The 27932-nt window shown below is 39.4% G+C and overlaps 2 protein-coding genes across 4 annotated transcripts in view; both read right to left on the bottom strand.

Moving 5' to 3' along the window:
- Nucleotides 1–26692, bottom strand: part of TLR1 (toll like receptor 1) — a 41603-nt gene extending 14911 nt beyond the window's left edge. The window contains exon 1 of one of the 3 annotated variants that reach the window (XM_053578017.1): nucleotides 26642–26692. The gene's annotated coding sequence lies outside the window, so the exon portion shown is untranslated. Of the gene's footprint in view, nucleotides 1–17646; nucleotides 17668–26641 lie in introns of those variants that run through there. The other 2 variants (XM_053578015.1, XM_053578016.1) reach the window with 2 other exon arrangements.
- TLR6 (toll like receptor 6) lies at nucleotides 203–26708 on the bottom strand. Its single transcript, XM_053578012.1, has 2 exons — nucleotides 26642–26708; nucleotides 203–5051 (listed from the first exon to the last, which is right to left on the bottom strand). Exon 2 carries the CDS (start codon nucleotides 4985–4987, stop codon nucleotides 2603–2605), a length of 2385 nt encoding a protein of 794 aa, XP_053433987.1. The 5' UTR covers nucleotides 4988–5051; nucleotides 26642–26708; the 3' UTR covers nucleotides 203–2602.
- Nucleotides 26709–27932: the final 1224 nt, after the last annotated feature.

The following is a 27932-nucleotide window of genomic DNA, read 5'->3' as shown; positions in this document are numbered from 1 at the left end:
CTCAAACTCTTGAGAATCAAGTGATCCTCTTGTCTCAGTCACCCAAGTAGCTGGGACTTACAGGTACCCTTCAAAATGCCCAGCTATTTTTTTAGAGACAAGGTCTCGCTCTTGCTCAGGCTGGTCTCCAACTCCTGAACTCAGGCAATCCACCTGCCTCGGCCTCCCAGAGTATATGCACAAAATCTTTAAAAATGGATAACATCATGCAAATCACCATCAAGTCTATACATTTCATAAAAGCCAAGGGATTGAATCATAGCCAATTCCAGGAATTCCTTGAAAGTACTGATGTGATGATAGTAAATGCTTATCATGACTGTCCTTGTCATTTACTTTTCAGTAACTAAGACGGTTAAGTCATGGCAAAATGTTGAAAAGATTTTATGAGTTTTGACATGTTATCGAGTGGTTTATGGTATCAAAAACCAAATTTGTGCCAGAATTTGACAGTGAAAACTGGCTTACAGAGTTAGCAGTGTTAGTGGATTTAATCACTCATAAATGAGTTAAATATGAATCTTCAAGGTGAAAAACAAGAATACAATGTTTCAAACTATAACAATAATCCAAATGAAACTGAAATTATGCCATGCTCAAATTAAGACAAACAATTTTATGCATTTCAACACACTGGCTAAACACAATCTTGTGAACAATAAAAAATATGCAGCCATGCTTTTGATTTGATACAAGAATTTGAAAACAGATTTCAAGATTTCCAGAAAAGTAATCAATATTCTGATGCATTTGTGATTCAACTTTCAGTCAACATAAATATATTACCTGTGAATTTTTTTTTTTTTTATTGTTGGGGATTCATTGAAGGTACAATAAGCCAGGTTACACTGATTGCATTTGTTAGGTAAAGTCCCTCGTGCAATCATGTCTTGCCCCCAGAAGGTGTGGCACACACCAAGGTCCCACCCTTCTCCCTCCTTCCCTCTCTCTGCTTTTCCTCCCCTCCCCATGACCTTAATTGTCATTAATTGTCCTCATATCAAAATTGAGTACATAGGATTCATGCTTCTCTATTCTTGTGATGCTTTACTAAGAATAATGTGTTCCACTTCCATCCAGGTTAATACGAAACCTGTGAATTTTCAAATGGAGTGCATAGAGCTGCAATCTGACATTCAACTTAAAGAAAAATGTGATCAGGTCCTTTAGTAAACTTTTATAGGTCCTGTCTTCCCAGAGACAAATATCCCTCGCTTCACAATCACGCTTTATTCATGCTATTGCTTTTTGGCAACACCGACATTTGCTAGCAACTATTTTCCAGAATGAAGCACCATTAAGAGTAAAATTAGAACCAAATTATCTGATGAGCACCTTAAGAACTCACTGAGAATTGCAACTACTTCCATTGAACAAGATACTGATGCATTAGTTTCTGAAATAGTGTCAAATATTCACTAGTTTTATGTTGCCCATTTTTCTTTTACATTTATAATTTAAAAAATACAAAAGAAAAGATGTTTTATTACTTATGTATGTACACTTTCTACTTTAGTGATCACAAACTTGGGACCTACTCAATCATTTTAAAAGACTCTCTAAACAGGCTGCTGCCTAGTTAGGATTACCATGTAAGGACTTTTTTGGTTATTTGTGGTGGCAGAGATCATGAAAATCATGCACAGGCTTTTTTTTCTGGTCATCAGCTCTTGTTAGTGTTTGTGTATTTAATGTGTGGCCCAAGACAACTCTTCTTTTTCCAGTGTGGCCCAGAGAAGCCAAAACTTGGACATCCCTGGCCTAGAACTTCCACTGAATGACTCTTTAATCACCATTTTTAATCTAGTCGTCTGGAGTTGAGGAATAGGGTTTAAAATACCTGGTCTCTTTCTTGGTAAGTCCAGCTGGCTGTGTCTAGCATTCTCTGTTGGAACTCTAGAAGCATTTACTGTCCTTGGTCAGTTTTCAGGTTTTAGCCAAAATTCTAACATGATCAGAAAATTCTCAATCATTATCCAGCGACGAATAAATTTGGCTCTGAGTTTTCTTGGCAAGCAGGTAAATCTACATCTTTCACCTCAACATCCTATAACTAAATCCATATTGCCCTTTAATGTGTATATCATTATCCCATGAATCCCCACTGGTTAATTTTGTAGCACAGTAATTTGTGCAGTAGAGTAAAAAATTAAATAAATGATCACACAGCTGTAAAACAAAATACTTTTTTATATCCCATAGCTAATCTTTTTCCTAAGCCCCAAAGTTGAACAGAATGATAAAGCTCCCCCAGAACCCAGTGAGGAGTCACAGAACACTCCAAGGACCAGTGCATACGATTCTCACATTAACTGTTTCCTCCTGCTCACAAAAAATCCATTTGGGAAAGGAGAGGAGAGAGGAACCCTTTAAAGAGTGAGAATTTGCTCAAAAGAGACTGCCTCAATTTGAAAAAGAAGGAATAAGCTGCTTTTCATTAGGAAGTAGAGCACCACCTCATGCCCCCGCCTAATTCCCCTGTTGAAACACAGTTTTCCTTAAGTTTTTCCTGAAGACATGGGGATAATATAGGTCCCCCTAAACAGTGACTTAGAATCATAGTGTTCTTCAGAGTGCAAGCTAATGAATTTCTTGACATTTTTTAAGTTTTCACATCATCGTTTTCAGTGTCTAATATTAAGTTCACATTAAAAGCGGCTCTAATGTTAGCCCAAAAAAGTCCACGCTTGCTTTTCTCCTTGGGCCATTCCAGGTAAGTCCGTTGCGTCATGAGAGCCTTCAGCTTGTGATACTTGCTGGGAATGATGTTCTGTGGAATAGGTTCTAGCAAGATCAGGATTAAGTTATTTGCTCCTTTATGGAAGAGATTGTGGTGGGCGAAGTAGAGTTCATAATGGCACCACTCACTCTGGACAAAGTGAGGAGACAAAACAAAGATGGACTTGTAACTCTTCTCAATGCAGTTTATGATGTTTTCCACAATGCTCTTGCCAGGAACAAAGTTTCTCTCATGGAGGCAAATCCGTATATCTTCTCTTTCTAGGCAAGGTACCAATTCATTCTTCACCCAGGCAGCATCATGTTCACTGTATGAAATAAACGCATGGAACTCGAGAGCTCTTTGGAGTTCCTCTAAGGGTACATTCCTAGCCCTGTGTCGGGTCCGGGTCCACTGGAACACCATCCTGAGATACCAGGGCAGATCCAAATAGATGCAGAGGAAGGTCATGGTAACAGCCAACACCAGCATGATGGCCCCAATGGTGACAATCAGCAGAGCTGTGTTACAGGATAATTCAGATATGTGAAAGTCTTTTAGAGGCGTTCCCTTATAGCTTTCAGGGTAATCACACTTATAAGAATCAGGCCAGTCCTTTACCACTTCACTTGATACTTGGCCTATGTTTTTGACAAATTCTCTTAGCTCACATGTACATTGGAATGGATTGTTCCCTGCTTGTATTGACTTTATATTCTGGCAGCTCTGGAAGAATTCATCTGATGGCTGGGAAACTGAATTGTGGTCAATGATCAGCACAGAAAGGCTGCTAAAGGTGTCACATCCAGGGAGGTCGGTTAAAGAATTGAAAGCAACATTGAGTTCTTGCAAAGCTTCCAGTAGAGTGACCTCTTTAGGGATGCTCTCTATTCTGTTATTGTGAAGATCAAGTACCTTGATCCTGGGAGGTAAACATCTGAAAACACAGCTAGTAAGTTTATTTGAAGACAAATTTAACATCACTATACTCTCAACCCAAGTGCAGTTTTCCTCACATCTATCAGATTCCAAAGAATTAAAGCTAACGTCCAGTATTTCCAAAGATGGCATGTTCTTAGTCATCTGACCTACACTGAAAAAGTCTTTTAATCCATTCTTTTGTAGGATAAGTGTCTCCAATCTAACTAACGTGAAACAATTTTGAAAAATACTATCTGTGAAAACGTTCTGGGTAAAGTTCAAAAACTTAAATGTGCTTGGTGCCTGAGGGCAAAGCATGTGTATAAAAGGCGTATCTGATATGGTTAACATCATAATGTTCATCTCAGAAAACACTGTGTATAACGCCATCTGGGAAAAAAGAAAAACTTTGTTTGTAACATGTTCTATTGTGAGAGCTTTCAATGCTGTTTCAGAATAAGTAAAATCTTCTTCATCAATGCTTTCAACTATTGTTAAGTTGTAAATTGTGAGATATTCCACAGGCTTGGGCCAAAGAAACTGCAAGACTCTAACCAAGCATTTCCAAGTTGTTTCCATGTGGTTGAGCGTGAAATTCAGTAAGGTTGAAACTCTAGTGAGCCCTGATAAAAACTTAATTAAAACTCCACAGTTCTCATCATCCAATTTAATATTAGTAAGTTTTAAGCATCCTAAAGTATTAACTGACATGTTCACTTGGACAGAGAATAAACTATGTGGGTGAAAAACAAGGTGAAGTGTTTTTGTATTTAGAATTTGAAGACTTTCTGCCTCCTTTGCACGGTAATTCCCTAAATCCAGAAGGATGTAACTTAGATGCAAGCGGGCGATTGGCAGCAGATCTAATTGCTGTAACTTCGCAGCACTTAATCCCAAGAAATTCAGTTGTGTCAAGTTGCCAAATTCCTTACAGATGGGCAGGGCATCAAAGTCGTTGAATGAAAGGTCTAAATGCTTGAAACTCACAATAGGATGGCAGGATATCTTTTGCAACTGATTATGAGATAAATCCAAATATTCCAAATCCTGGTTGAACTTGAAAATACTAAAATCAAGCCACTGGATTCTATTATAGGAAAGTCTCAAAACTTTCAACCCTGACAGAAAGCTGATATCAGAGATCCGAAGCTCAGATATGTTGTTTTGAGATATGTCTAAGGCTTTGGTTTTCAGTGGTAGGTCTTTTGGAACATGAGTAAGGCCTATTTTTGAAATGTTTATTGAAAATTCACTTTCATCAGAGCAGTGGCTTATGGTTCTAATGATTATGGTCATAACGCAAACAAAATGGTAGCTTCGGATAGTAAGTTCTTTGTCTTGGGCCATTATGTTGCAGTGACTATGCTTAAGGGCTGTCGTCCTTCAGAGAATTTTGATATAAGTCCAAATTCTAGAATTAGAATATATATTAGGATAAATAAGGATTGAATGATTACTTTCCAACACCCACTTATTAGACAACAAATCTAAATGATTTCTTCATTCAATATTGAAGTCATTTTTTACTCTATAATTGAATGTGATTTTTTTCCCCCAGTTATTGCAGCAGGTACAATAAAAGCTTTGTTATCAAATAATTGTGGTTGTGTGTTTTAACCTGCCTGGTGGTTGCCTGAAGGTTTCCCTCAGGGGGTTGCCTTTGTTTTATACACCTCAGAACTTTCCCAGGATAGGAACAGCCTCTTGGGGAGTGTTTGTTGAAAGCATAAACTAGCTGTAGCTCTGGAGCAAGGGATGGCAGATGGGACAAGCAGCAGACAGACTAAATAGCCAGGGTAAGGAAGAGGCTGGGACAGGGAATCCATGAAAGAAGAAAAGGCTTTGGAAAACTCTGTGTTTACCAGGGAATCTAGAAATCCACACACACAGCCAGGGCTGAACACATGCTCAGAAAAGACCTGAGAAAATCCCAAATTTTTCTATCTGGCTGAATATTAGGCTCCATGCAAGTAGAAAGTGAGGTGTAAGGCAGCATTGTGAATAGCCCGGATGAGCAGTGAGAAAGTGCTCATCACAGAACCAATCTGCAAAACCAGGAGAGTTTTTGTTTTTGGTGTTTTGTTTCTTGGTTTTGCTCTAAGTGTTTAAGAAAATCTGAAGTCACTAGCTGACCATTAAGCTAACAGAACAGAGAATTCAATGGCCATACATGACAAGAAATACAGCCTTTACAAAAATAGTTTAGAAAAGTTGCAAAACAAACAAACCAAACTACAAGCCACAACAAGCAACAATAATAAACCCTGGGAAAGGAAGAGGAAACTGATTTCTATAGTCACCTCATGATAACGTTCAAAATGTCTGGGCTTTAAAAAAAAAAAAAGCTTATTAACTATTAGTCATACAAATAAACAAGAAAGTGTTGCCCACTCTGCAGGGAAAAAAGAAATTAAAAGAACAAAGTCAGAGAACTGAAACTACCCAACATCAAGACTTACTATAAAGCTATAATAAACAAAGCGATGTGATTTTGGCAGAAGATTAAACAAATAGATCAATGGACAAGAATAGAGAGCTCAGAAATATACCCACACAAATATAGTCAGCCAATCTTTGACAAAGGAGTAAAGACACTCAATGAAGTGAGAATGAAGAAAGAATAGTCTTCTCACTAAACGGTGCTGGACCAACTAGACATCCATATGTAAAAAAAAAAAAATTCTAGACACAGACCTTACAGCTTTCACAAGAATTATCCTAAATGAACTATAGACCTAAATGTAAAATGCAAAATTATGAAACTTCTAGAAGATAATATATGAGAAAAGTCTAAGTGGTTTTGGATCTGGTGATGACTTTCAAGATATCATATCAAAAACATAATCCAAGAAAGAAAACACTATTAAGTTGGATTCCATCAAAATTAGAATTTTCTTCTGTGCAAAAGATACTGCTAAGAGGTTGAAAAGACAAACCATGCACTGGGAGAAAATATTTGCAAAACATATATTTGGTACAAAGGACTCAAACTCTACAATAAGAAAACAAACAAAGCAATTTTAAAATAGGCAAAACCCCTGTACAGACACCTCACCAAAGAAGATAGACAAATAACAAATACAGGTGTGAAAAGAAACTCAACATCACGTGTCCTTAGGGAAGTGCAAATGAAGACAACAATGAGAGATCACTACACACTTACGAAAGTGCCTAACATCCCCAAACAACATCAAATGTTGGTGAGGGTGTGGAGCAACAGGAACTCTCATTGTTGGTTGGAAAGTGAAATGGTATGGCCATTTTGGAAGACAATCTGACAGTTTTTTTATAAAGCTAAGGGTAATATTACCATATCCAAAGACCACACTCCCAGGTATTTACTCAAATGAATTGAAAACTCCCCCAAAACTACATGTGGATGTTTATAAAAGTTTATTGGAAGCAACAAGATACATTTTCAACACAAAAAGATAAACTGGTCCATTCATATAATAAAATAATATTCAACAATAAAAATAAATGAATTGGAGGAACTGACTAGAGGCACCCAGTACTCATTCTCTCTACAATGAAGGACCAAAATGGCAATTAGATAACCATGTGTCAAATGGAGATTCTAAGAGAGAACACCAGAATTTAGCAGGGAAGTGACAAGGAACCTCTGAGGCGCTGAACGAGGGAAGCAAGTACCAACCCAACTAGAATCAGCCAGGAGCCAGGAGGAGCTCCCCTCTCCAGGGAAGGGGTAAGCAAAAGATTCCCAGCAGTCTACATTCCCATGATGGACATCTGCCACGCTAGCCACAGGAGAGCCCCTCAGCCCTTAAGAGCACTAAGAATAATACAGGAAGCTGCCTGGAGTCCATGCAACTCCATTGTTCCAGGGCAGGAATTCACCCTGGATGTCCCCTGCATACCCCAGAGACCCAAGCAGCTGCAGCACAATGCCATTTTGAGAGCCAAAACCCCATCAAACTATATCCTGCTCTGAGGCCCCACAGCACCTAAATCTCCATATCCCAGAAGCCTCACTGACATCCCCCTAGATCTACCCAGAGGTTTGCAGCATCATGTACTAACCCCAGCAGTACAGCCAAGTCTCCAGCACGCTAGCCCATGTGATGTCCCACCTGGGAACAAGCAGCACAGTGCACTAGGGAGGCTGCCCCCAGGACAAAGGGAAATGAAGCCTGCATTGCCCAAAGCCTAAGAGGCACGCGCTCAGGGCTGCTACCATTGACAACAGCCCTGTCTGCCCCCTCCAGTGGTGAAGTCACCAAACCTGCACAAAGCTTCAGGATGCCTGAGGTCAGGTCTGCCCCACCCTCCACTACCAGCACCTGCACACACTCATGCTACAGACACCCATCCATGCATGTCACGTGGGGCCCCAGGGTTCGACCCAGCCAGCCTGCTACCACCACTGCTGGAACCTGTATGTGCCACTGTGGGGCCTAAGGGTTGTCCCACCACCTGCTGCTACTGCCAATGCCACACATCACCCAAGAACACACCTGGCACATCACTGCCATTGAAAGCACCTAAGTAAGCCTCTTGGATGCCCAAAGACCTCCTGCCCAGGGGCCAGAGAATATTACCACTAACCCACAAATAGCAAGGATAAGCACAAGAGGAAAAAGGAAAAATATATACATATAAAACAACCAGAAAACAACCCAATGACAGGAATAAATGCTCACCTGTCAATAAAAGCATTGAATGCAAATAGATTTCATAATGGAATAAGACCAGAAATCAACAATAAGAGGAATTTTGGAAACTGTACACATACATGGAAATGAAATAAAATGCTCCTGAATGACCATTAGGTCAATGAAAAAATTCAAAAGAAAATAAAAAAAATTCCTTGAAACAAATGAAAATGGAAACACAATATACCAAAACTTACGGGATACACCAAAAGAGAGGTAAGAGGGAAGTTTATATAATAGCAATAAACACCTTCATCCAAAAAGCAGAAAGCTTTCAAATTAAATAACTTAACAATGCACTTCAAGGCACTAGAAGAACAAGAACAAACCCAAAATTAGTAGAAGGAAAGAAATAGTAAAGATCAGAGCATAACAAAACAGAGACCGAAAAAAAAAATTAGTAAAACAAAAATTGGTCTTTTTAAAAGATAAAATCAATATAAATAACCCCCCCAAAAGAAAATACTTAATAAATAAATGAAAAAGTAGACCTTATAACTGAGACCCCAGAAATGCAAAGGATGGCCAGGCACAGTGGTAAACACCTATAATCCCAGCACTCTGGGAGGCCAACGTGGGAGGATCCCTTGAGCTCAGGAGTTCACGACCAGCCTGAGTAAGACCAAGACCTTGTCTCTACTGAAAATAGAAAAATTAGGTGGGACATGCCTGTAGTCCCAGCTATTCAAGAGGCTGAGGCAGGAGTTTGAGATTGTAGGGAGCTACAGTGACACAAAGGCACTCTGCAGATGGGAGTGCAGAAAGAGCAGGCTTCTGTCTCAAAACAGAGAAAAAGACTAAACTGAATAGCTTCTGTACAGCTAAGGAGACAATAACCAAAGCAAATACACACTTTTAGAATGAGAAAAGATATTCGCATATTATGAATTGGACAAAAGCTTGATAAGTAGGATCTACAGAGAACTCAAATTAATCAACAAAATAGACCCAACAATTCCATATATCACTGAGCAAGAGACATGAATAAAACCTTCTCTAAAGAAGACAGACGAATGACTAACAAACATATGAAAAAAATGCTCATTGTCCCTAATCATCAGAGAAATGCAAATCAAAAACACTCTGAGACATCACCTAACCCCAGTGAGAATGGCCCACATCATAAAGTCTCAAAGCTGCAGATGCTGGTTTGGATGTGGAGAGAAGGAAACACTTTTACAGTGCTGGTGGGATTGCAAACTAATACAAGTTTTTTGGAAGGAAGTATGGAGAATCCTTAAAGAACTCAAATTAGATCTCCCATTTGAGCCTGCAGTCCCATTAGTAGGCATCTACCCAGAAGAAGAAAAAATCATTTTATCATAAGGACATTTGCACTAGACTGTTTATCGCAGCTCAATTTACAATTGCCAAAATGTGGAAACAGCCTAAATGTCCACCAGCCCAGGATGGATGTGACAGTGAGGCCCGGCCAGGAGGCAGATCCAGCTGCAGCTTGATGACTATCAGCCCAGTGGAAGATAACATGAATAAATATTCATGAGGGCAGATGAGGATTGGAACGAGTCTGAGCTCATGTCACAAGGAAGAACTTCTTACTTCCTTCCCTTCCATGAATTGGGCCTGAAGAAAACTAGCTATAAGTGGACAGCCAGAAATGATACCCTGTTCATGGGGCCACTGGAAGAGATAAAATTAGTGCAGATCAAACCTACATTTATGACTGGCTGAGGGGTGGCAGCAGACATATGCACCCAGACCCCATGTCTATGACTGGGAAAAAGGAATCAGACTAAAATTGTACTAAAGGGAAACAAGGAGGTAGTCCCAGGAACCCAGGCCAGTACTCAGGAGTCTACTCTACCCAGGCTCTGATCTGCTCAGAAAAGCATCTGTGTGTCTTCATGGAGGACAAAAGCCAGCACACACCAGCTCACAAGGCCAGACAAGGCTCCATGACTGTGTAAACCCCTCAGTGGCTTCCGACTGCCCACTCTTGTAACCTAATCACCTTCTCCTGGCTCCATCTACTAATGTCATCATGTGGAGGGCCCTTATACAATGTGTCGATCAGGCACAAAAACAGGATGGCGGAGGCGTACTTTAGGAAACATGCTCGGCAGGCTGCGCCCTGGCAACAACCTTGCCGCCCCATGCCCTTTGCGCTCATTGGAGAGATATCTAGGTCAAGAAACCGACAACAGGAAGTGTCCTAGAGTATAAATATAGAGTGCTGTAAACAAGGTTAGAGCTTTTCCATCCTGCTCTCCCTGGACAAGCTGCTTGCCCCCGATAATAAACTTGCTGAAAGCTGTTTGCGTTGGTGTGTTCGTCCCTGCTGGTCGGCGGCTGAGCGACACCGACATCATCACACTGGTGATTAGGTTTCAACATATGAATTGTGGAGGGACACAAATATTCAGATCATAGGAAATATAGATCTTTTCTAATCTCAGAAAAATTTTTTAGGCATGAGATCTCATTTCTAACACAATTTTCATAAAAAATAGAGACGAATAGGACTTCCTCGGAGGCGGAGCAAGATGGCAGCCGAGTAACAGCTTCCTTGCATCTGGGCACCGTGAGTCTGGGGAGATAGGACTCCAGGCATCTCTGGCTGGTGAGAACTGCCTATCATCACTCCTATGAGGATACAGGGAGTCAGCGAGAGACTTCTGGACCCCAAGAGGAGGACTAAATCCGTGGAAAACCGGCAAGTGGTCGCGTGTGTTCAATCCGTCTAAACCCGCCCACAACTGTAAGTTCAGTAGCAGCGAGACTGCAAACCAGAAAGGCCTTGCCTGTGAACTGTTTTGATGTCCTTGGACTTGGCACTAAGTTGAACTGCCTTGGGGAAGGCCTGAGCGGGAGTGCGAGAACTTTGGCCGTTGTCTAGGGCCCCAGTCTGAGCCGCTGAGCCAGACGGAGCTAATAGTGTTTGGTGGTGGGTCACACGGATCCATTGTCAGCGATCTGCCCCGGCAAGCTCCGCCCTCAGGGTAGCAGAGCTAGAAACGGGTGGGAGCTGGTAACCCAGCAACCAAGTAGCCTAAGGGTGGGGTCTGAGCCGCCTTGCAGCCCTAACCCTCAGGGGCAGAGTGAGACCGGTTTTGGCACACTGAGTAAGTGGATAGCCACTTCAGCAGCAATTCCAGCAAGAAAGCTGGGAAAGCTTCTGCTCAACAAGTTTACAAGTTCGAAGTGCCTTTTAAATAGGCTGAAGAGAGATTCAGGGTGTCTACCTGCTGGGGTTTGAGTAATCAGCAGCCTCCAGTCGTATCTGAACTGTGACTAACATCTCATACCCCAGAAGACCACGTGTTGCCCAGACAATATTCAATAACATATACAAACTGCTTTGTTTTTGGTTGTGTATTTTTTTCTTTCTTTTTTTGCTTGGTTGTTTTTTTTGTTTGTTTATTTTGACGTTGCTGATATTCTTTTGTTTTTTTAATTTCAATCTTTTCCACACAGATCCCTTTTTCTTTCTCAATTTTCCTAGTTTAATTATAATTTCCCATTGCTGCTTTTTTTAATAACTTCAACTTCATTTTTGCTAGTGTTTCTACCGATATAATTTGGTTTTTCACCCAATTTTATCCCTGTAAAGTTTTCTGTTTGCTTCCTTTGGTTTGATTTATAGCATTTTTGTCTTTCCTCTCTACTTGGTGGAGGTGGGGTACTGTGTCTGATCAGGTTACCAAAGAGCTGCTGACCTCAAGGGAACCACGCAACTGGGCACCCCCAGAAGGTGGGGTTTTTTAAGGTTGTGTCAAAGTACCCTACTGTACACCTATATTGCCCTGTCTCCCTCTTTCTGTGCCTCTCTTCTTTTTGTCAATATTCCTTATACCCACCCCCTCTTCTTTCTCTATCTTTCTTTTTTTCTTATCACTCGGTCCTCCTTTCTTTCATCCCCTTTTTTTTTGCTCTTCAACCTTCTCACCCTTCTGGTCCTGTAACCTTTAGTCCACAGGCACAAGAACTTAAAGAGCAAGAGGAAGTGAAAGGAAAATTAGGGCAAGCAAACAGATAAAAGAAATCACTCATGAGGAAGAATCAGCAGAAAACTCCAGGCAACATGAAGAACCAGTCTAGAACAACCCCACCAAGGGACCATGAGGTAGCTACTGCAGATGATTCCACCAGTATAGAAATGTTAGGAATGACAGAAAGGGAATTTAGAATACACATGTTGAAAACAATGAAAGAAATGATGGAAACAATGAAGGAAATTGCTAATAAAGTGGAAAATAACCAAAAGGAAATCCAAAAACAGAATCAAATAAGAGATGAACGATATGAAGAATATAAAAAGGATATAGCAGACCTGAAGGAACTGAAACAGTCAATTAGGGAACTTAAAGATGCAATGGAAAGTATCAGCAACAGGTTAGACCATGCAGAAGAAAGAATTTCAGAGGTAGAAGACAAAGTTCTTGAGATAACTCAGACAGTAAAAGAGGCAGAAAAGAAGAGAGAGAAAGCAGAACGTTCACTGTCAGAATTATGGGACTTTATGAAGCGTTCCAACACGCGAGTTATAGGAATTCCAGAAGGGGAAGAAGAATGCCCCAGAGGAATGGAAGCCATACTAGAGAATATTATAAAAGAAAATTTCCCAAACATCACCAAAGATTCTGACACACTGCTTTCAGAGGGATATCGGACCCCGGGTCGCCTCAACTCTAACCGAGCTTCTCCAAGACACGTTGTGATGAACCTGTCCAAAGTCAAGACAAAAGAAAAGATTCTGCAAGCTGCCAGGAGTAAGCGCCAGTTGACCTACAGGGGCAAATCCATCAGAGTTACCACAGACTTCTCTAATGAAACTTTCCAAGCAAGAAGACAATGGTCATCTACCTTTAATCTACTTAAACAGAACAATTTTCAGCCCAGAATTCTGTACCCTGCTAAGCTAAGCTTCAAAATTGACGGAGAAATCAAATCATTTACAGATATACAAACATTGAGGAAATTCGCCACAACAAGACCAGCTCTACAGGAAATACTTCAACCTGTTCTGCACACTGACCACCACAATGGATCAACAGCAAAGTAAGAACTCAGAAATCAAAGGACAGAACCTAACCTCCACACTGATGCAAAAGATAAAACTAAGCAATGGACTCTCACCAAATAAGACGAATAGAATACTACCACACTTATCCATTATCTCAATAAATGTTAATGGCTTGAATTCCCCACTGAAGAGACATAGATTGGCTGACTGGATTAAAAAACACAAGCCATCCATTTGCTGTCTGCAAGAAACACACCTGGCTTCAAAAGACAAATTAAAGCTCCGAGTCAAGGGTTGGAAGACAATTTTTCAGGCAAATGGAATTCAGAAGAAAAGAGGAGTTGCAATCTTATTTTCAGATACATGTGGATTTAAAGCAACTAAAGTCAAAAAAGACAAAGATGGTCACTTTATATTGGTCAAGGGAAAACTACAACAAGAAGACATTTCCATTCTAAATATTTATGCACCCAATTTAAATGCTCCCAGATTCTTGAAGCAGACCTTACTCAGTCTGAGCAATATGATATCTGATAATACCATCATAACAGGGGACTTTAACACACCTCTTACAGAGCTGGACAGATCCTCTAAACAGAAATTAAACAAAGATGTAAGAGATTTAAATGAGACCCTAGACCAACTATGCTTGATAGACGTATATAGAACACTCCACCCCAAAGATAAAGAATATACATTCTTCTCATCACCCCATGGAACATTCTCCAAAATTGATCATATCCTGGGACACAAAACAAATATCAACAGAATCAAAAGAATTGAAATTTTACCTTGTATCTTTTCAGACCATAAGGCACTAAAGATGGAACTCAACTCTAACAAAAATGCTCAACCCCACCCAAAGGCATGGAAATTAAACAATCTTCTGTTGAATAACAGATGGGTGAAGGAAGAAATAAAACAGGAAATCATTAACTTCCTTGAGCATAACAACAATGAAGACACAAGCTACCAAAACCTGTGGGATACTGCAAAAGCAGTTTTGAGAGGAAAATTCATCGCTTTAGATGCCTACATTCAAAAAACAGAAAGAGAGCACATCAACAATCTCACAAGAGATCTTATGGAATTGGAAAAAGAAGAACAATCTAAGCCTAAACCCAGTAGAAGAAAAGAAATATCCAAAATCAAATCAGAGATCAATGAAATTGAAAACAAAAGAATCATTCAGAAAATTAATGAAACAAGGAGTTGGTTTTTTGAAAAAATAAATAAAATAGATAAACCATTGGCCAGACTAACTAGAAATAGAAAAGTAAAATCTCTAATAACCTCAATCAGAAACGATAAAGGGGAAATAACAACTGATCCCACAGAGATACAAGAGATCATCTCTGAATACTACCAGAAACTCTATGCCCAGAAATTTGACAATGTGAAGGAAATGGATCAATATTTGGAATCACACCCTCTCCCTAGACTTAGCCAGGAAGAAATAGACCTCCTGAACAGACCAATTTCAAGCACTGAGATCAAAGAAACAATAAAAAAGCTTCCAACTAAAAAATGCCCTGGTCCAGATGGCTTCACTCCAGAATTCTATCAAACCTTCAAGGAAGAGCTTATTCCTGTACTGCAGAAATTATTCCAAAAAACTGAGGAAGAAGGAATCTTCCCCAACACATTCTATGAAGCAAACATCACCCTGATACCAAAACCAGGAAAAGACCCAAACAAAAAGGAGAATTTCAGACCAATCTCACTCATGAACATAGACGCAAAAATTCTCAACAAAATCCTAGCCAATAGATTACAGCTTATCATCAAAAAAGTCATTCATCATGATCAAGTAGGCTTCATCCCAGGGATGCAAGGCTGGTTTAACATACGCAAGTCCATAAACGTTATCCACCATATTAACAGAGGGAAAAATAAAGATCACATGATCCTCTCAATAGATGCAGAAAAAGCATTTGATAAAATCCAGCATCCTTTTCTAATTAGAACACTGAAGAGTATAGGCATAGGTGGCACATTTCTAAAACTGATTGAAGCTATCTATGACAAACCCACAGCCAATATTTTACTGAATGGAGTAAAACTGAAAGCTTTTCCTCTTAGAACTGGAACCAGACAAGGTTGTCCTCTGTCACCTTTACTATTCAACATAGTGCTGGAAGTTCTAGCCAATACAATTAGGCAAGACAAGGAAATAAAGGGAATCCAAATGGGAGCAGAGGAGGTCAAACTCTCCCTCTTTGCTGACGACATGATCTTATACTTAGAGAACCCCAAAGAGTCAACCACAAGACTCCTAGAAGTCATCAGAAAATACAGTAATGTTTCAGGATATAAAATCAATGTCCACAAGTCAGTAGCCTTTGTATACACCAATAACAGTCAAGATGAGAAGCTAATTAAGGACACAACTCCCTTCACCATAGTTTCAAAGAAAATGAAATACCTAGGAATATACCTAACGAAGGAGGTGAAAGACCTCTATAAAGAAAACTATGAAATCCTCAGAAAGGAAATAGCAGAGGATATTAACAAATGGAAGAACATACCATGCTCATGGATGGGAAGAATCAACATTGTTAAAATGTCTATACTTCCCAAAGCAATCTACCTATTCAATGCCATTCCTATCAAAGTACCTACATCGTACTTTCAAGATTTGGAAAAAATGATTCTGCGTTTTGTATGGAACCGGAAAAAACCCCGTATAGCTAAGGCAGTTCTTAGTAACAAAAATAAAGCTGGGGGCATCAGCATACCAGATTTTAGTCTGTACTACAAAGCCATAGTGCTCAAGACAGCATGGTACTGGCACAAAAACAGAGACATAGACACTTGGAATCGAATTGAACACCAAGAAATGAAACTAACATCTTACAACCACCTAATCTTTGATAAACCAAACAAGAACTTACCTTGGGGGAAAGACTCCCTATTCAATAAATGGTGTTGGGAGAACTGGATGTCTACATGTAAAAGACTGAAACTGGACCCACACCTTTCCCCACTCACAAAAATTGATTCAAGATGGATAAAGGACTTAAATTTAAGGCATGAAACAATAAAAATCCTCAAAGAAAGCATAGGCAAAACACTGGAAGATATTGGCCTGGGGGAAGACTTCATGAAGAAGACTGCCTTGGCAATGGCAACAACAACAAAAATAAACAAATGGGACTTCATTAAACTGAAAAGCTTCTGTACAGCTAAGGAGACAATAACCAAAGCAAAGAGACAACCTACACAATGGGAAAGGATATTTGCATATTTTCAATCAGACAAAAGCTTGATAACCAGGATCTATAGAGAACTCAAATTAATCCACATGAAAAAAGCCAACAATCCCTTATATCAATGGGCAAGAGACATGAATAGAACTTTCTCTAAAGACGACAGACGAATGGCTAACAAACACATGAAAAAATGTTCATCATCTCTACATATTAGAGAAATGCAAATCAAAACAACCCTGAGATATCATCTAACCCCAGTGAGAATGGCCCACATCACAAAATCTCAAAACTGCAGATGCTGGCGTGGATGTGGAGAGAAGGGAACACTTTTACACTGCTGGTGGGACTGCAAACTAGTACAACCTTTCTGGAAGGAAGTATGGAGAAACCTCAAAGCACTCAACCTAGATCTCCCATTCGATCCTGCAATCCCATTACTGGGCATCTACCCAGAAGGAAAAAAATCCTTTTATCATAAGGACACTTGTACTAGACTGTTTATTGCAGCTCAATTTACCATTGCCAAAATGTGGAAACAGCCTAAATACCCACCAACCCAGGAATGGATTAACAAGCTGTGGTATATGTATACCATGGAATACTATTCAGCCATTAAAAAAAATGGAGACTTTACATCCTTCGTATTAACCTGGATGGAAGTGGAAGACATTATTCTTAGTAAAGCATCACAAAAATGGAGAAGCATGAATCCTATGTACTCAATCTTGATATGAGGACAATTAATGACAATTAAGGTTATGGGGGGGGAAGCAGAAAGAGGGATGGAGGGAGGTGGGTGGGGCCTTGGTGTGTGTCACATTTTATGGGGGCAAGACATGATTGCAAGAGGGACTTTACCTAACAATTGCAATCAGTGTAACTGGCTTATTGTACCCTCAATGAATCCCCAACAATAAAAAAAAAAAAAATAGATAAGTATTTTTCCAACCTACATTAGACAAGAAGCAACAAACTCAGCTAGACATGATTCAGCACTCACTAATCCAACAACTCAAATTTCAACAGATTCCCTGATGGAAGGCATGAAGAAATTTTGCCCCTCTGTTCAATTGACCTAATCTCGCCAGCAGCCATAAGTACAAGCAGCAGTGAGACTGCAAACCGGAAAGGCCTTACCTGTGAACTGTTTTGGTGTTTTTGGACTTCGCATTCAGTTGAAATGCCTTGGGGAGAGCTTGAGTAGGAGTGCGGAGAACGTTGGGCATTGTCTAGGGCCCCAGACTGAGCCGCTGAGCAGACGAAGCTAATAGTGTTTGGCTGTGGCCCTCAGGAAGCCATTGTGAGAGAACTGCCCTGGCAAGCTCCACCCTCAGGGTCGCAGACCAAGGATCAGGTGGAAGCTAGTAACCTAGTGACTGAGCAGCCTAAAGGCGGGAACTGAGCTGCCTTACAGCCTTAACCCTCAGGGGCAGAGTGAGACCGGTTTTGGCACACTGGAGCCTCGGGCTGTTGCCCTGGGTAGAGTGCCGTGGTGTCCCAGCTCGTAGCAACCTCAAACTCCTGGGCTTGGCGCTGCCTGGACCTCCATAAGAGCTGCGCCGTGACCCATGACCCGTGACCTGTAACCACCGGGCCTCCGCATGCCCTGACCAGCAATTACAGGAGCCGCGCAACCCTGCGTCCTCCCTCCCTTACCCTCCCTGCCTCCACACTGGCCCGCTCATATGGCCAGGGACTCTGGTAGCCATGTGCCCTCGGGAGCCCTCCTTGCCAACATGCAGAGCCCTTCTCCCAGCCAGAGATTGCTAGAGCCTTGGGCTCTCTGTGCCAAAGTCACTGGGCGCCAGGCACTCCCAGAACCATGCACACCACCTCTAGCCCTGTTGCTGGATCCAGATGTGTCACAATCGGAGCTGCTTCCACAACCAGAACTCCCCGGCTGGGGCAGCCCCAGAGGAGCTACACAGGGTCACTCCCTACAAAGATCCAGCAACAATAGAGTGATCCCACTGGGGTCTAATCTTGGAGAGACACCTCCCCAACTCTGAGGACGGCCAGAGGCAATGGTGAAAAACAATCATGAGGGGAAATCAATAGAAAAACTCTGGCAATATGAATAATCAGAGTAGATCAACACCCCCAAGGATCAATGGGGCAGACACAGCACAAGATCCCATGCACAAACAAATAGCTGACATGTCAGAAATCGAATTCAGAATCTGGATAACAAATAAGATCGAATTAGAATTCCAAGCAGTAACCCAAAAGATATCTCAAGAATTCAACGAATTCAAAGACCAGATGACCAAAGATTTTGACACATTGAGACAAGAAGTTGCAGCCCTCAAAGATCTGAGAAACACAGTAGAATCCCTCAGTAACAGAATGGAGCAAGCAGAAGAAAGGATTTCTGACGTTGAAGACAAAGCTTTTGAATGCTCCCGAACTCTCAAAGAGGAAGAGAAATGAAGGGTGAAAACAGATCATTCTCTCAGAGAGCTCTGGGATAATTTGAAGAAAATCAATATTCGTCTTATAGGGAACCCCGAAAGCAACGAAGTGGCTTCACAAGGCACAGAGTCTCCTCTCTATGAGATTATGAAAGAGAACTTTCCACACATGCCAAGAGATTCTGAAATTCAGATAGCAGACAGTTTCAGAACTCCAGCACAACTCAACCCAAATAAGACATCCCCCAGATACATCATAATCAATTTCACTAAAGTTAATATGAAGGAGAAAATTCTGAAAGCAGCCAGACAAAAGAAAACCATCACCTACAAGGGCAAGAATATTAGAATAACTGAAGATCTCTCTGCTGAAACCTTTCAAGCTAGAAGAGGATGGTCATCAACTTTTAATCTCCTAAAACAAAATAACTTTCAACCCAGGATCCTGTACCCAGCTAAACTGAGTTACATTTATGATGGAGAAATCAAATACTTCAATGACATTCACATGTTGAAGAAATTTGCCATAAATAAACCAGCTCTTCAGGATATTCTCAGACCTATCCTCCATAAAGACCAGCATAATCCTCCACCATAAAAGTAAACCCACCCAGCAAATTTTGATCAAATTCCAACTTCCACAGTTGCAAAAGGATTAAAAATGTCCACCAGACTCTCAAAAGTCTTACCAATATTCTCAATTCATGTGAATGGTTTAAATTGCCCTCTAAAGAGGCACAGGTTGGCTGACTGGATATAAAAACTCAAGCCAGCTATCTGCTGCATACAAGAATCGCATCTTACATTAAAAGACAAATATAGATTCAAGGTGAAGGGATGGTCATCTATACTCCAGGCAAATGGAAAGCAGAAAAAAGCAGGCATTGCAATCCTATTCACAGACGCAATAGGCTTTAAACCAACCGAAATAAGGAAGGATAAGGATGGGCACTTCATATTTGTTAAAGGTAATACTCAGTATGATGAGATTTCAATTATTAATGTCTATGCACCCAGCCATAATACACCTCAGTTTATAAGAGAAATTCTAACAGACATAAGCAACTTGATTTCCTCCACTTCCATAGTAGTTGGAGATTTTAACACCCCTTTAGCAGTGCTGGATAGATCCTCCAAAAAGAAGCTAAGCAAAGAAATCTTAGATTTAAACTTAACCATTCAACATCTGGACTTAACAGACCTCTACAGAACATTTCATCCCAACAAAACTGAATACACATTCTTCTCATCAGCCCAGGGAACATACTCCAAAATCGACCACATCCTAGGCCACAAATCTAACCTCAGCAAATTAAAAAAAATAGAAATTATTCCTTGCATCTTCTCAGACCATCATGGAATAAAAGTTGAGCTCAATAACAACAAGAACCTGCATACCCATACAAGAAAATGGAAGCTAAACAACCTTATGCTGAAGGATAGATGGGTTATAGACGAGATTAAGAAGGAAATCACCAAATTTTTGGAACTAAACAACAATTAAGACACGAATTACCAGAACCTCTGGGATACTGCAAAGGCAGTCCTAAGAGGGAAATTTACAGCACTGCAAGCCTTCCTCAAGAAAATGCAAAGAGAGGAAGTTAATAACTTAATGGGACATCTCAAGCAACTGGAGAAGGAAGAACACGCCAACCCCAAATCCAGCAGAAGAAAAGAAATAACCAAAATCAGAGCATAATTAAATGAAATTGAAAACAAATGAATTTTACAACAGTTCAATATATCCAAAAGTTGGTTTTTTGAAAAGATCAATAAAATAGATAAACCTTTGGCCAACCTAACCAGGAAAAAAGAGTAAAATCTCTAACTTCATCAATCAGAAATGGTAATGATGAAATAACAATAGACCTCTCAGAAATTCAAAAAATCCTTAATGAATACTACAAGAAACTCTACTCTCAGAAATATGAAAATCTGAAAGAAATCGACCAATACCTGGAAGTACACCACCTACCAAGACTTAGCCAGAACGAAGTGGAAATGTTGAACAGGCCTATATCAAGTTCTGAAATAGCATCAACTATACAAAATTTCCCTAAAAGGAAAAGCCCAGGACCAGATGGCTTTACGTCAGAATTCTACCAAACCTTTAAAGAAGAACTAATACCTATATTACTAAACCTCTTCCAAAATATAGCAAAAGAAGGAATATTACCCAACACATTCTACAAAGCAAACATCACCTTGATCCCCAAACCAGAGAAAGACCCCACAAGAAAAGAAAATTATAGACCAATATTACTAATGAATATTGATGCTAAAATACTCAATAAGATCCTAACAAACAGAATCCAACAACACATCAAAAAAATTATACACCACAACCAAGTGGGATTTACCCCAGGGTCTCAAGGCTGGTTCAATATACGTAAATCTATAAATAAATGTAATTCAGCACAAAAACAAACTAAAAAATAAGGACCATATGATTCTTTCAATTGATGCAGAAAAAGCTTTTGATAATATCCATCATCCCTTCATGATCAGAACACTGAAGAAAATTGGTATAGAAGGGACATTTCTTAAACTAACAAAGGCCATTAACAGCAAACCCACAGCCAATATCGTATTGAATGGAGTTAAATTGAAATCATTTCCACTTAGATCAGGAACCAGGCAAGCTGCCCATTGTCTCCATTGCTCTTTAACATTGTAATGGAAGTTTTAGCCATTGCAATTAGGGAAGAAAAGGCCATCAAGTGTATCCACATAGGGTCAGAAGAGATCAATGTTCACTCTTCGCAGATGATATGATCGTATATCTGGAAAACACTAGGGATTCTACTACAAAACTTTTAGAAGTGATCAAGGAATACAGCAATGTCTCTGGCTATGAAATCAACACCCATAAATCTGTAGCCTTTATGTATACCAACAATAACCAAGCCAAAAAAACAGTCAGGGACTCTATTTCTTTCACAGTAGTGCCAAAGAAGATGAAATATTTGGGAGTATACCTAACAAAGGATGTGAAAGATCTCTACAAAGAGAACTATGAAACTTTAAGAAAAGAAATAGCTGAAGATGTTAACAAATGGAAAAACATACCATGCTCATGGCTGGGAAGAATCAACATTGTTAAAATGTCCATACAACCCAAAGCAATATACAATTTTAATGCAATTCCTATTAAAGCTCCATTGTCATATTTTAAAGATCTTGAAAAAATAATACTTCATTTTATATGGAATCAGTAAAAACCTTGAATAGCCAAAACATTACTCAGCAATAAAAACACAGCAGGAGGAATCACGCTACCAGACCTGACACTGTACTATAAATCCATAGTGATCAAAACAGCATGGTATTGGCACAAAAACAGAGAAGGAGATGTCTGGAACAGAATAGAGAACCAAGAGATGAATCCAGCTACTTACCATTATTTGATCTTTGACAAGCCAATTAAAAACATTCAGTGGGGAAAAGATTCCCTATTTAACAAATGGTGCTCGGTGAACTGGCTGGTGATCTGTAAAAGACTGAAACTGGACCCGCACCTTTCACCATTAACGAAGATAGACTCTCACTGGATAAAAGATTTAAACTTAAGATATGAAACTATAAAAATACTTGAAAAAAGTGCAGAGAAAACTCTTGAAGGATTTGGCCTGGGTGAATATTTTATGAGGAGGACTCCCCAGGCAATCGAAGCAGTATCAAAAATACACTACTGGGACCTGATCAAACTAAAAAGCTTCTGCACAGCCAAGAACATAGTAAGTAAAGCAAGCAGACAGCCCTCAGAATGGGAGAAAATATTTGCAGGTTATACCTCCGATAAAGGTCTAATAACCAGAATCCACAGAGAATTCAAATGTATTAGCAAGAAAAGAAAAGTGATCCCATCTCAGGGTGGGCAAGGGACTTAAAGAGAAACTTCTCTAAAGAAGACATATGCACGATCTACAAACACATGAAAAAAAGCTCATCATCCTTAATCATCAGAGAAATGCAAATCAAAACTACTTTGAGATATCACCTAACCCCAATAAGAGTAGCCCACATAACAAAATCCCAAAACCAGAGATGTTGGTGCGGATGTGGAGAAAAGGGCACACTTCTACACTGCTGGTGGGAATGCACACTAACACGTTCCTTCTGGAAGGATGTTTGGAGAATACTTAGAGACCTAAAAATAGACCTGCCATTCGATCCTATAATTCCTTTACTAGGTTTATATCCAGAAGACCAAAAATCACAATATAACAAAGACATCTGTACCAGAATGTTTATTGCAGCCCAATTCATAATCACTAAGTGCCCATCGATCCATGAATGAACTAGCAAATTGTGGTACATGTATACCATGGAATATTATGCAGCCTTAAAGAAAGATGGAGACTTTACCTCTTTAATGTTTACATGATGGAGCTGAAACATATTCTTCTTAGCAAAGTATCTCAGGAATGGAAGAAAAAGTATCCAATGTACTCAGCCCTACTATGAAGCTAAATTATAGCTTTCACAAGAAGGCTATAACCCAACTATAGCACAAGACTATGGGGAAAGGGCCAAGGAAGGGGAAGGGTGGGGGGAGGTTAGGGTGGCGGGAGGGTAATGGATGGGGCCACACCTATGGTTCATCTTAGAATGGATACAGGGGAAACTTACGAAATGCAGAATACAAATGTCTACATACAATAACTAAGAATATGCCATGAAGGCTATGTTGAACAGTTTGATGAGAATATTTCAGATTGTATATGAAACCAGCACATTGTGCCCCTTGATTGCACTAATGTACACAGCTATGAGTTAACAATAAAAAAAAAATAATAATAATCTAATTCCATGAGAAAAATCGCATCATCTCTATGTAGGTGACAAAAAGCAGTTTATAAAAAACTAATTAAGTAAATATGTACACATATGTTGAAAAATTAGTAAGATGTATACCAAGATATTAAGAATCATTTTGTGTACATGATGAGATTATGAAGGAGTTTTGTTTTCCTCCTAGTTTGTACCTATGCTTCCCAGATTTTCAACATTAAAAATTAAATACAGCATATTATTTGCACAATGAATTTACAAAAAAAATCAATAGCCGATAACATGTAATGTCCAATCTCACAAACAGTAAAAATGCATGTTAAAATTAAATAGCACATAACATCTTGTTGATATTTAGTAACAAAAGGGAGAATTCTAAGTTGGACCAGCTATTAAATATTATTAAGAATAAATTTCAGCTCGGTGCCCATAGCACAGTGGTTATGGTGCCAGCCATATACACTGAGGGTGGGGGGGTTCAAACCCAGCCCGGGCTAGCTAAACAACAATCACAACTGGAAGAAAAAAATAGCTGGGCGTTGTGGCTGGCACCTGTAGTCCCAGTTATTTGGGAGGCTGAGGCAAGAGAATCTTGTAAGCCCAAGAGTTGGTTGCTGTGAGCTGTGATGCCACCGCACTCTACCAAGGGTGACATAGTGAGACTATCTCAAAAAAAAAAGAACAAAATTTCAATTTGTGCTAATGTTACTTGGCTACTTAGGAAAATTACTTTTTTTAGAGATACAAAATAAAGCATTAGGAATAGGTTTTGAGAATATTTACACTTTTTACTTTAAGATATTTAAGCATAAAAAGACAAAGTGAGTCAAATGAGAATTTTTATTTCTTAAAAGATTTTTTTAAAGGTATGATTTTCTTCACATACCAAATTTGGAAAATTCAAAAATGTAATACCCAGTGTTGTTAAGTGGGAACTAAAAGAATTCTTATGTATTGCTTAGGCAGAAGTGAAAAATCACCACAACTTTTCTAAAGGGCAATTTGGTAATTTATATGAATTTCTTAAAAATATGCCTCCTCTTATTTTTGTAATTTCATTCCTAGGAATTTTCTAAAGAAATAATGAGAGATACCTACAAAAATATGACCATGAAGATACTCATAACATGAAAAATTGAAAAAAGCCAGAATGTTTCGTGTAGAAAATTGTTACATCAGTTATGATACCCCATAACATGGAATAGCTTGCAGCCTCAAATATTGCACTAGGAAATAAAAACCTACAATATAATGTTAAGTGAATAAAAGAATACAAAATTATATCTGTAGTACGTCTCTAGTTTCATAAAATATGATTAAAACCTAACATATACACAATGGCTAGGGGACAAAAGAATGTGAAGAAATACACGAAATGCTAATCATGATTATCTCTGAATCTCTGAATTATAGAAAATTTCATTTTCTTTCTCATATTTTTGAATATTTATAAATTTGAATATCTTTTACAATTTGAAAAAGTTATCTTAGGACAATTCAAGAGTTGTCTTTAGGGTGGTGCCTGTGGCTCAGTGAGTAGGGAGCCAGCCATATACACTGAGGGGTTGTATAGACAGGGGTTGTGGCGGGCCTCTGTAGTCCCAGAGAGGCTGAGGCAAGAGAATCGCCTAAGCCCAGGAGCTGGACGTTGCTGTGAGCTGTGATGCCACAGCGCTTTACCCAGGAGACAAAGTGAGATTCTGTCTCTAAAAAAAAAAAAGAGTTGTCTTTAAATATAGAAAATGTAAAAATATTTTATATTTAAGAAACATATTATTTGGAATATTAAAATACAAAGACAGAATATCTACACAATGGTAGGTAAGGGACATTCATGGATAAGGATCTCCCTTACAGCGCCCCAACCCCCCAGAGCCATATCTGTGTTCAGGGGACTGAAATTCAGCCACCATGTGAAAAGTTGATCAGCTGTCCTTCCAGCACCCTGTCACAAAAACACAAGTATTAATGAAATGAACAAGCCAGTAACTTTTATATTTAAGAGTGGGGGAAAGGGGGAGCGAGTAGAAAGGGAAAAGATTAGAGAGTTCACAGTCTTTTTAAGCATGTAAAAAAGAGGTAACAGGACAAAGCTGTTGATTTCTTTTATACATCCAATGAAAAGGGCAAGAAGAAAAGATGAAAAACTCTATTTCAGAAAACATATGGGGGTGAGAGCTATAAAATGAAAACTGCAAGATAGGAGAAATCAGAAACAAAAAGTGGGGTAAGTGGAGAAAAGATGTCATTATCAAGTCGACAAATTTGCAAGAGAATTCATTTGTCAAACTTAAGGTGAGACCTGGAGAAAGGGGCGCGCCAGGCGCTGATGCATATTCGGTGTTGAGAAGAGCTGGGTCTCTGCTACTTCCCTCAATTAAGAAACGTTTATTACGAGTCTGCGTTGTGCCGACGCCCACGCTGGGCACATAAACACCAATAGAACTGACGCGATTCCTGCTTTCAAAAAGCTTAGGGATTAGGGACAGATACAGACCAATAAACTGTTAGGGTAGCAAGGGAAGGCAGAAATGAAACACGCGCGTCTACTGTAAAAATACACCACACAAATACACAAAAATACACTGCCGATCAGTGTTACATGTTACTAAAACCCAGAAACTACAGAAAGGGGAAAGAGAAAATTGAGCAGTTCAAAGAAGAAATAAATGAGTTCGTTTTTCCCTCAGCTATCATTGCAAGAGCTGGTTGGTTTTTATCTTCTCAAGATATACACAAGCGCTACTTCGTATCTTTTTTGTGCAGTTCAGAGGCCAGCGCAACATTTAAGAAAATACTTTAAATCATTTTGCAGAGACGTCAAGCAAACAGTCCCTATTTCCTACATAATAATTAGCATTTTCTTGCTTATTTGAAGCACGTGAGGCATGATTTGAAAAAGCTACAAAAGCTTTTTTACTTACCAAGATTTCTTTTTCAGAAGAAGAGAAAATAACCGGTAAACGCACGGAAATACGTTTGTAAATGCTTAGAAAAAGCAAGTCCTCAGCTGAAATTTAAGTAAAGCGCTATCTTAGAAACACCTGGTGCCATCTGTTGGCCCTCACTGGAATTACTTCTCCCAGTAAATTTCACTTTTGAAGGTCAGGAGCAAACCACCCAAGTTGGCAGCTTTTTCTAGGCTACAGACTAAACCAGTAAACAATTTTTTAAATTCATAGAAGCAAGCAGCTGATCAAAACTTAGGTGTGAAGGAAAACATTTTTCTAAAGTAATATTCCTCCCTAGGAGTTTGCAGCCTGACTATTAAATTGTCACCTGGATAGAAAGTTACTGAATTTGGCTTGTTTTTTTATCATCACCATACTTAACATTTTTTAAGATAATTGATATTACCATTATCAAGCAATTTTTTTTCATTATCAAGCAATTTTTGAACACAGTTTTAGCTGGATGAAATACTTTAAAGTAAGCTTAAGTCCACAATTTGCTTTTTATTTTTTTTATTTGACTTTCAAGGAAAGTTTAGAGGTTGATACCTATTTAGCCATAATTGAGCAGAACTGCACCCTGTTTCCTTACATTCTGATCTATACTTGGTATTATTAGAAGTTCTAATTTTTAATTCTGGAGTAATAAATAACCCTGAGATCCTGAAGGACTAATTTAAAAATCAGTTTTCTGGGCAGAGCCTGTGGCTCAGTGGGTAGGGCTCCAGGCCCATATACTGAGGGTGGTGGGTTCAAACCCGGCCCTGGCCAAATTGCCACAAAAAAAATAGCTGGGCACTGTGGCAGGCACCTGTAGTCTCAGCTACTCGGGAGGCTGAGGCAAGAGAATCGCCTAAGCCCAAGAGCTGGAGGTTGCTGTGAGCTGTGATGCCATGGCATTCTACTGAGGGCAACAAAATTGAGACTCTGTCTTTAAAAAATAAATAAATAAATAAAAATAAAAAAATAAAAATCAGTCTTCTAAAGATCACTTAGAGTAATTTTAAAATGATATCAACAAGGGTTAATACAAAAAGAAGGTATCTGGCCAACCAAAGACCTCAGGTAGCCAGAATACTCTAGTCCCCAGACCTCTCTCTTAACTGAGGTTCTATAAAAACCCTACAATTTGGCCAATAACAAAGTTGAACATCTGGGTAAGAATCACTTCCACTTTCAAGGAGGAAGAGGAAGGCTTACTTCTTAAGATTCATCCTTACTCATCAAACATAACAGGAAGTCTTCTCAGGCTTGGCAAGGCTCA

This window comes from Nycticebus coucang, chromosome 23, assembly GCF_027406575.1.
Source record: "Nycticebus coucang isolate mNycCou1 chromosome 23, mNycCou1.pri, whole genome shotgun sequence".
Lineage (NCBI taxonomy): Eukaryota > Metazoa > Chordata > Mammalia > Primates > Lorisidae > Nycticebus > Nycticebus coucang.
This window is presented reverse-complemented; position numbering and strand designations above follow the sequence as displayed.

Coding starts and splice junctions, on each gene's coding strand:
- TLR6 (XM_053578012.1), bottom strand. CDS start 4,987: ATGGCCCAAGACAAAGAACTTACTATCCGAAGCTACCATTTTGTTTGC.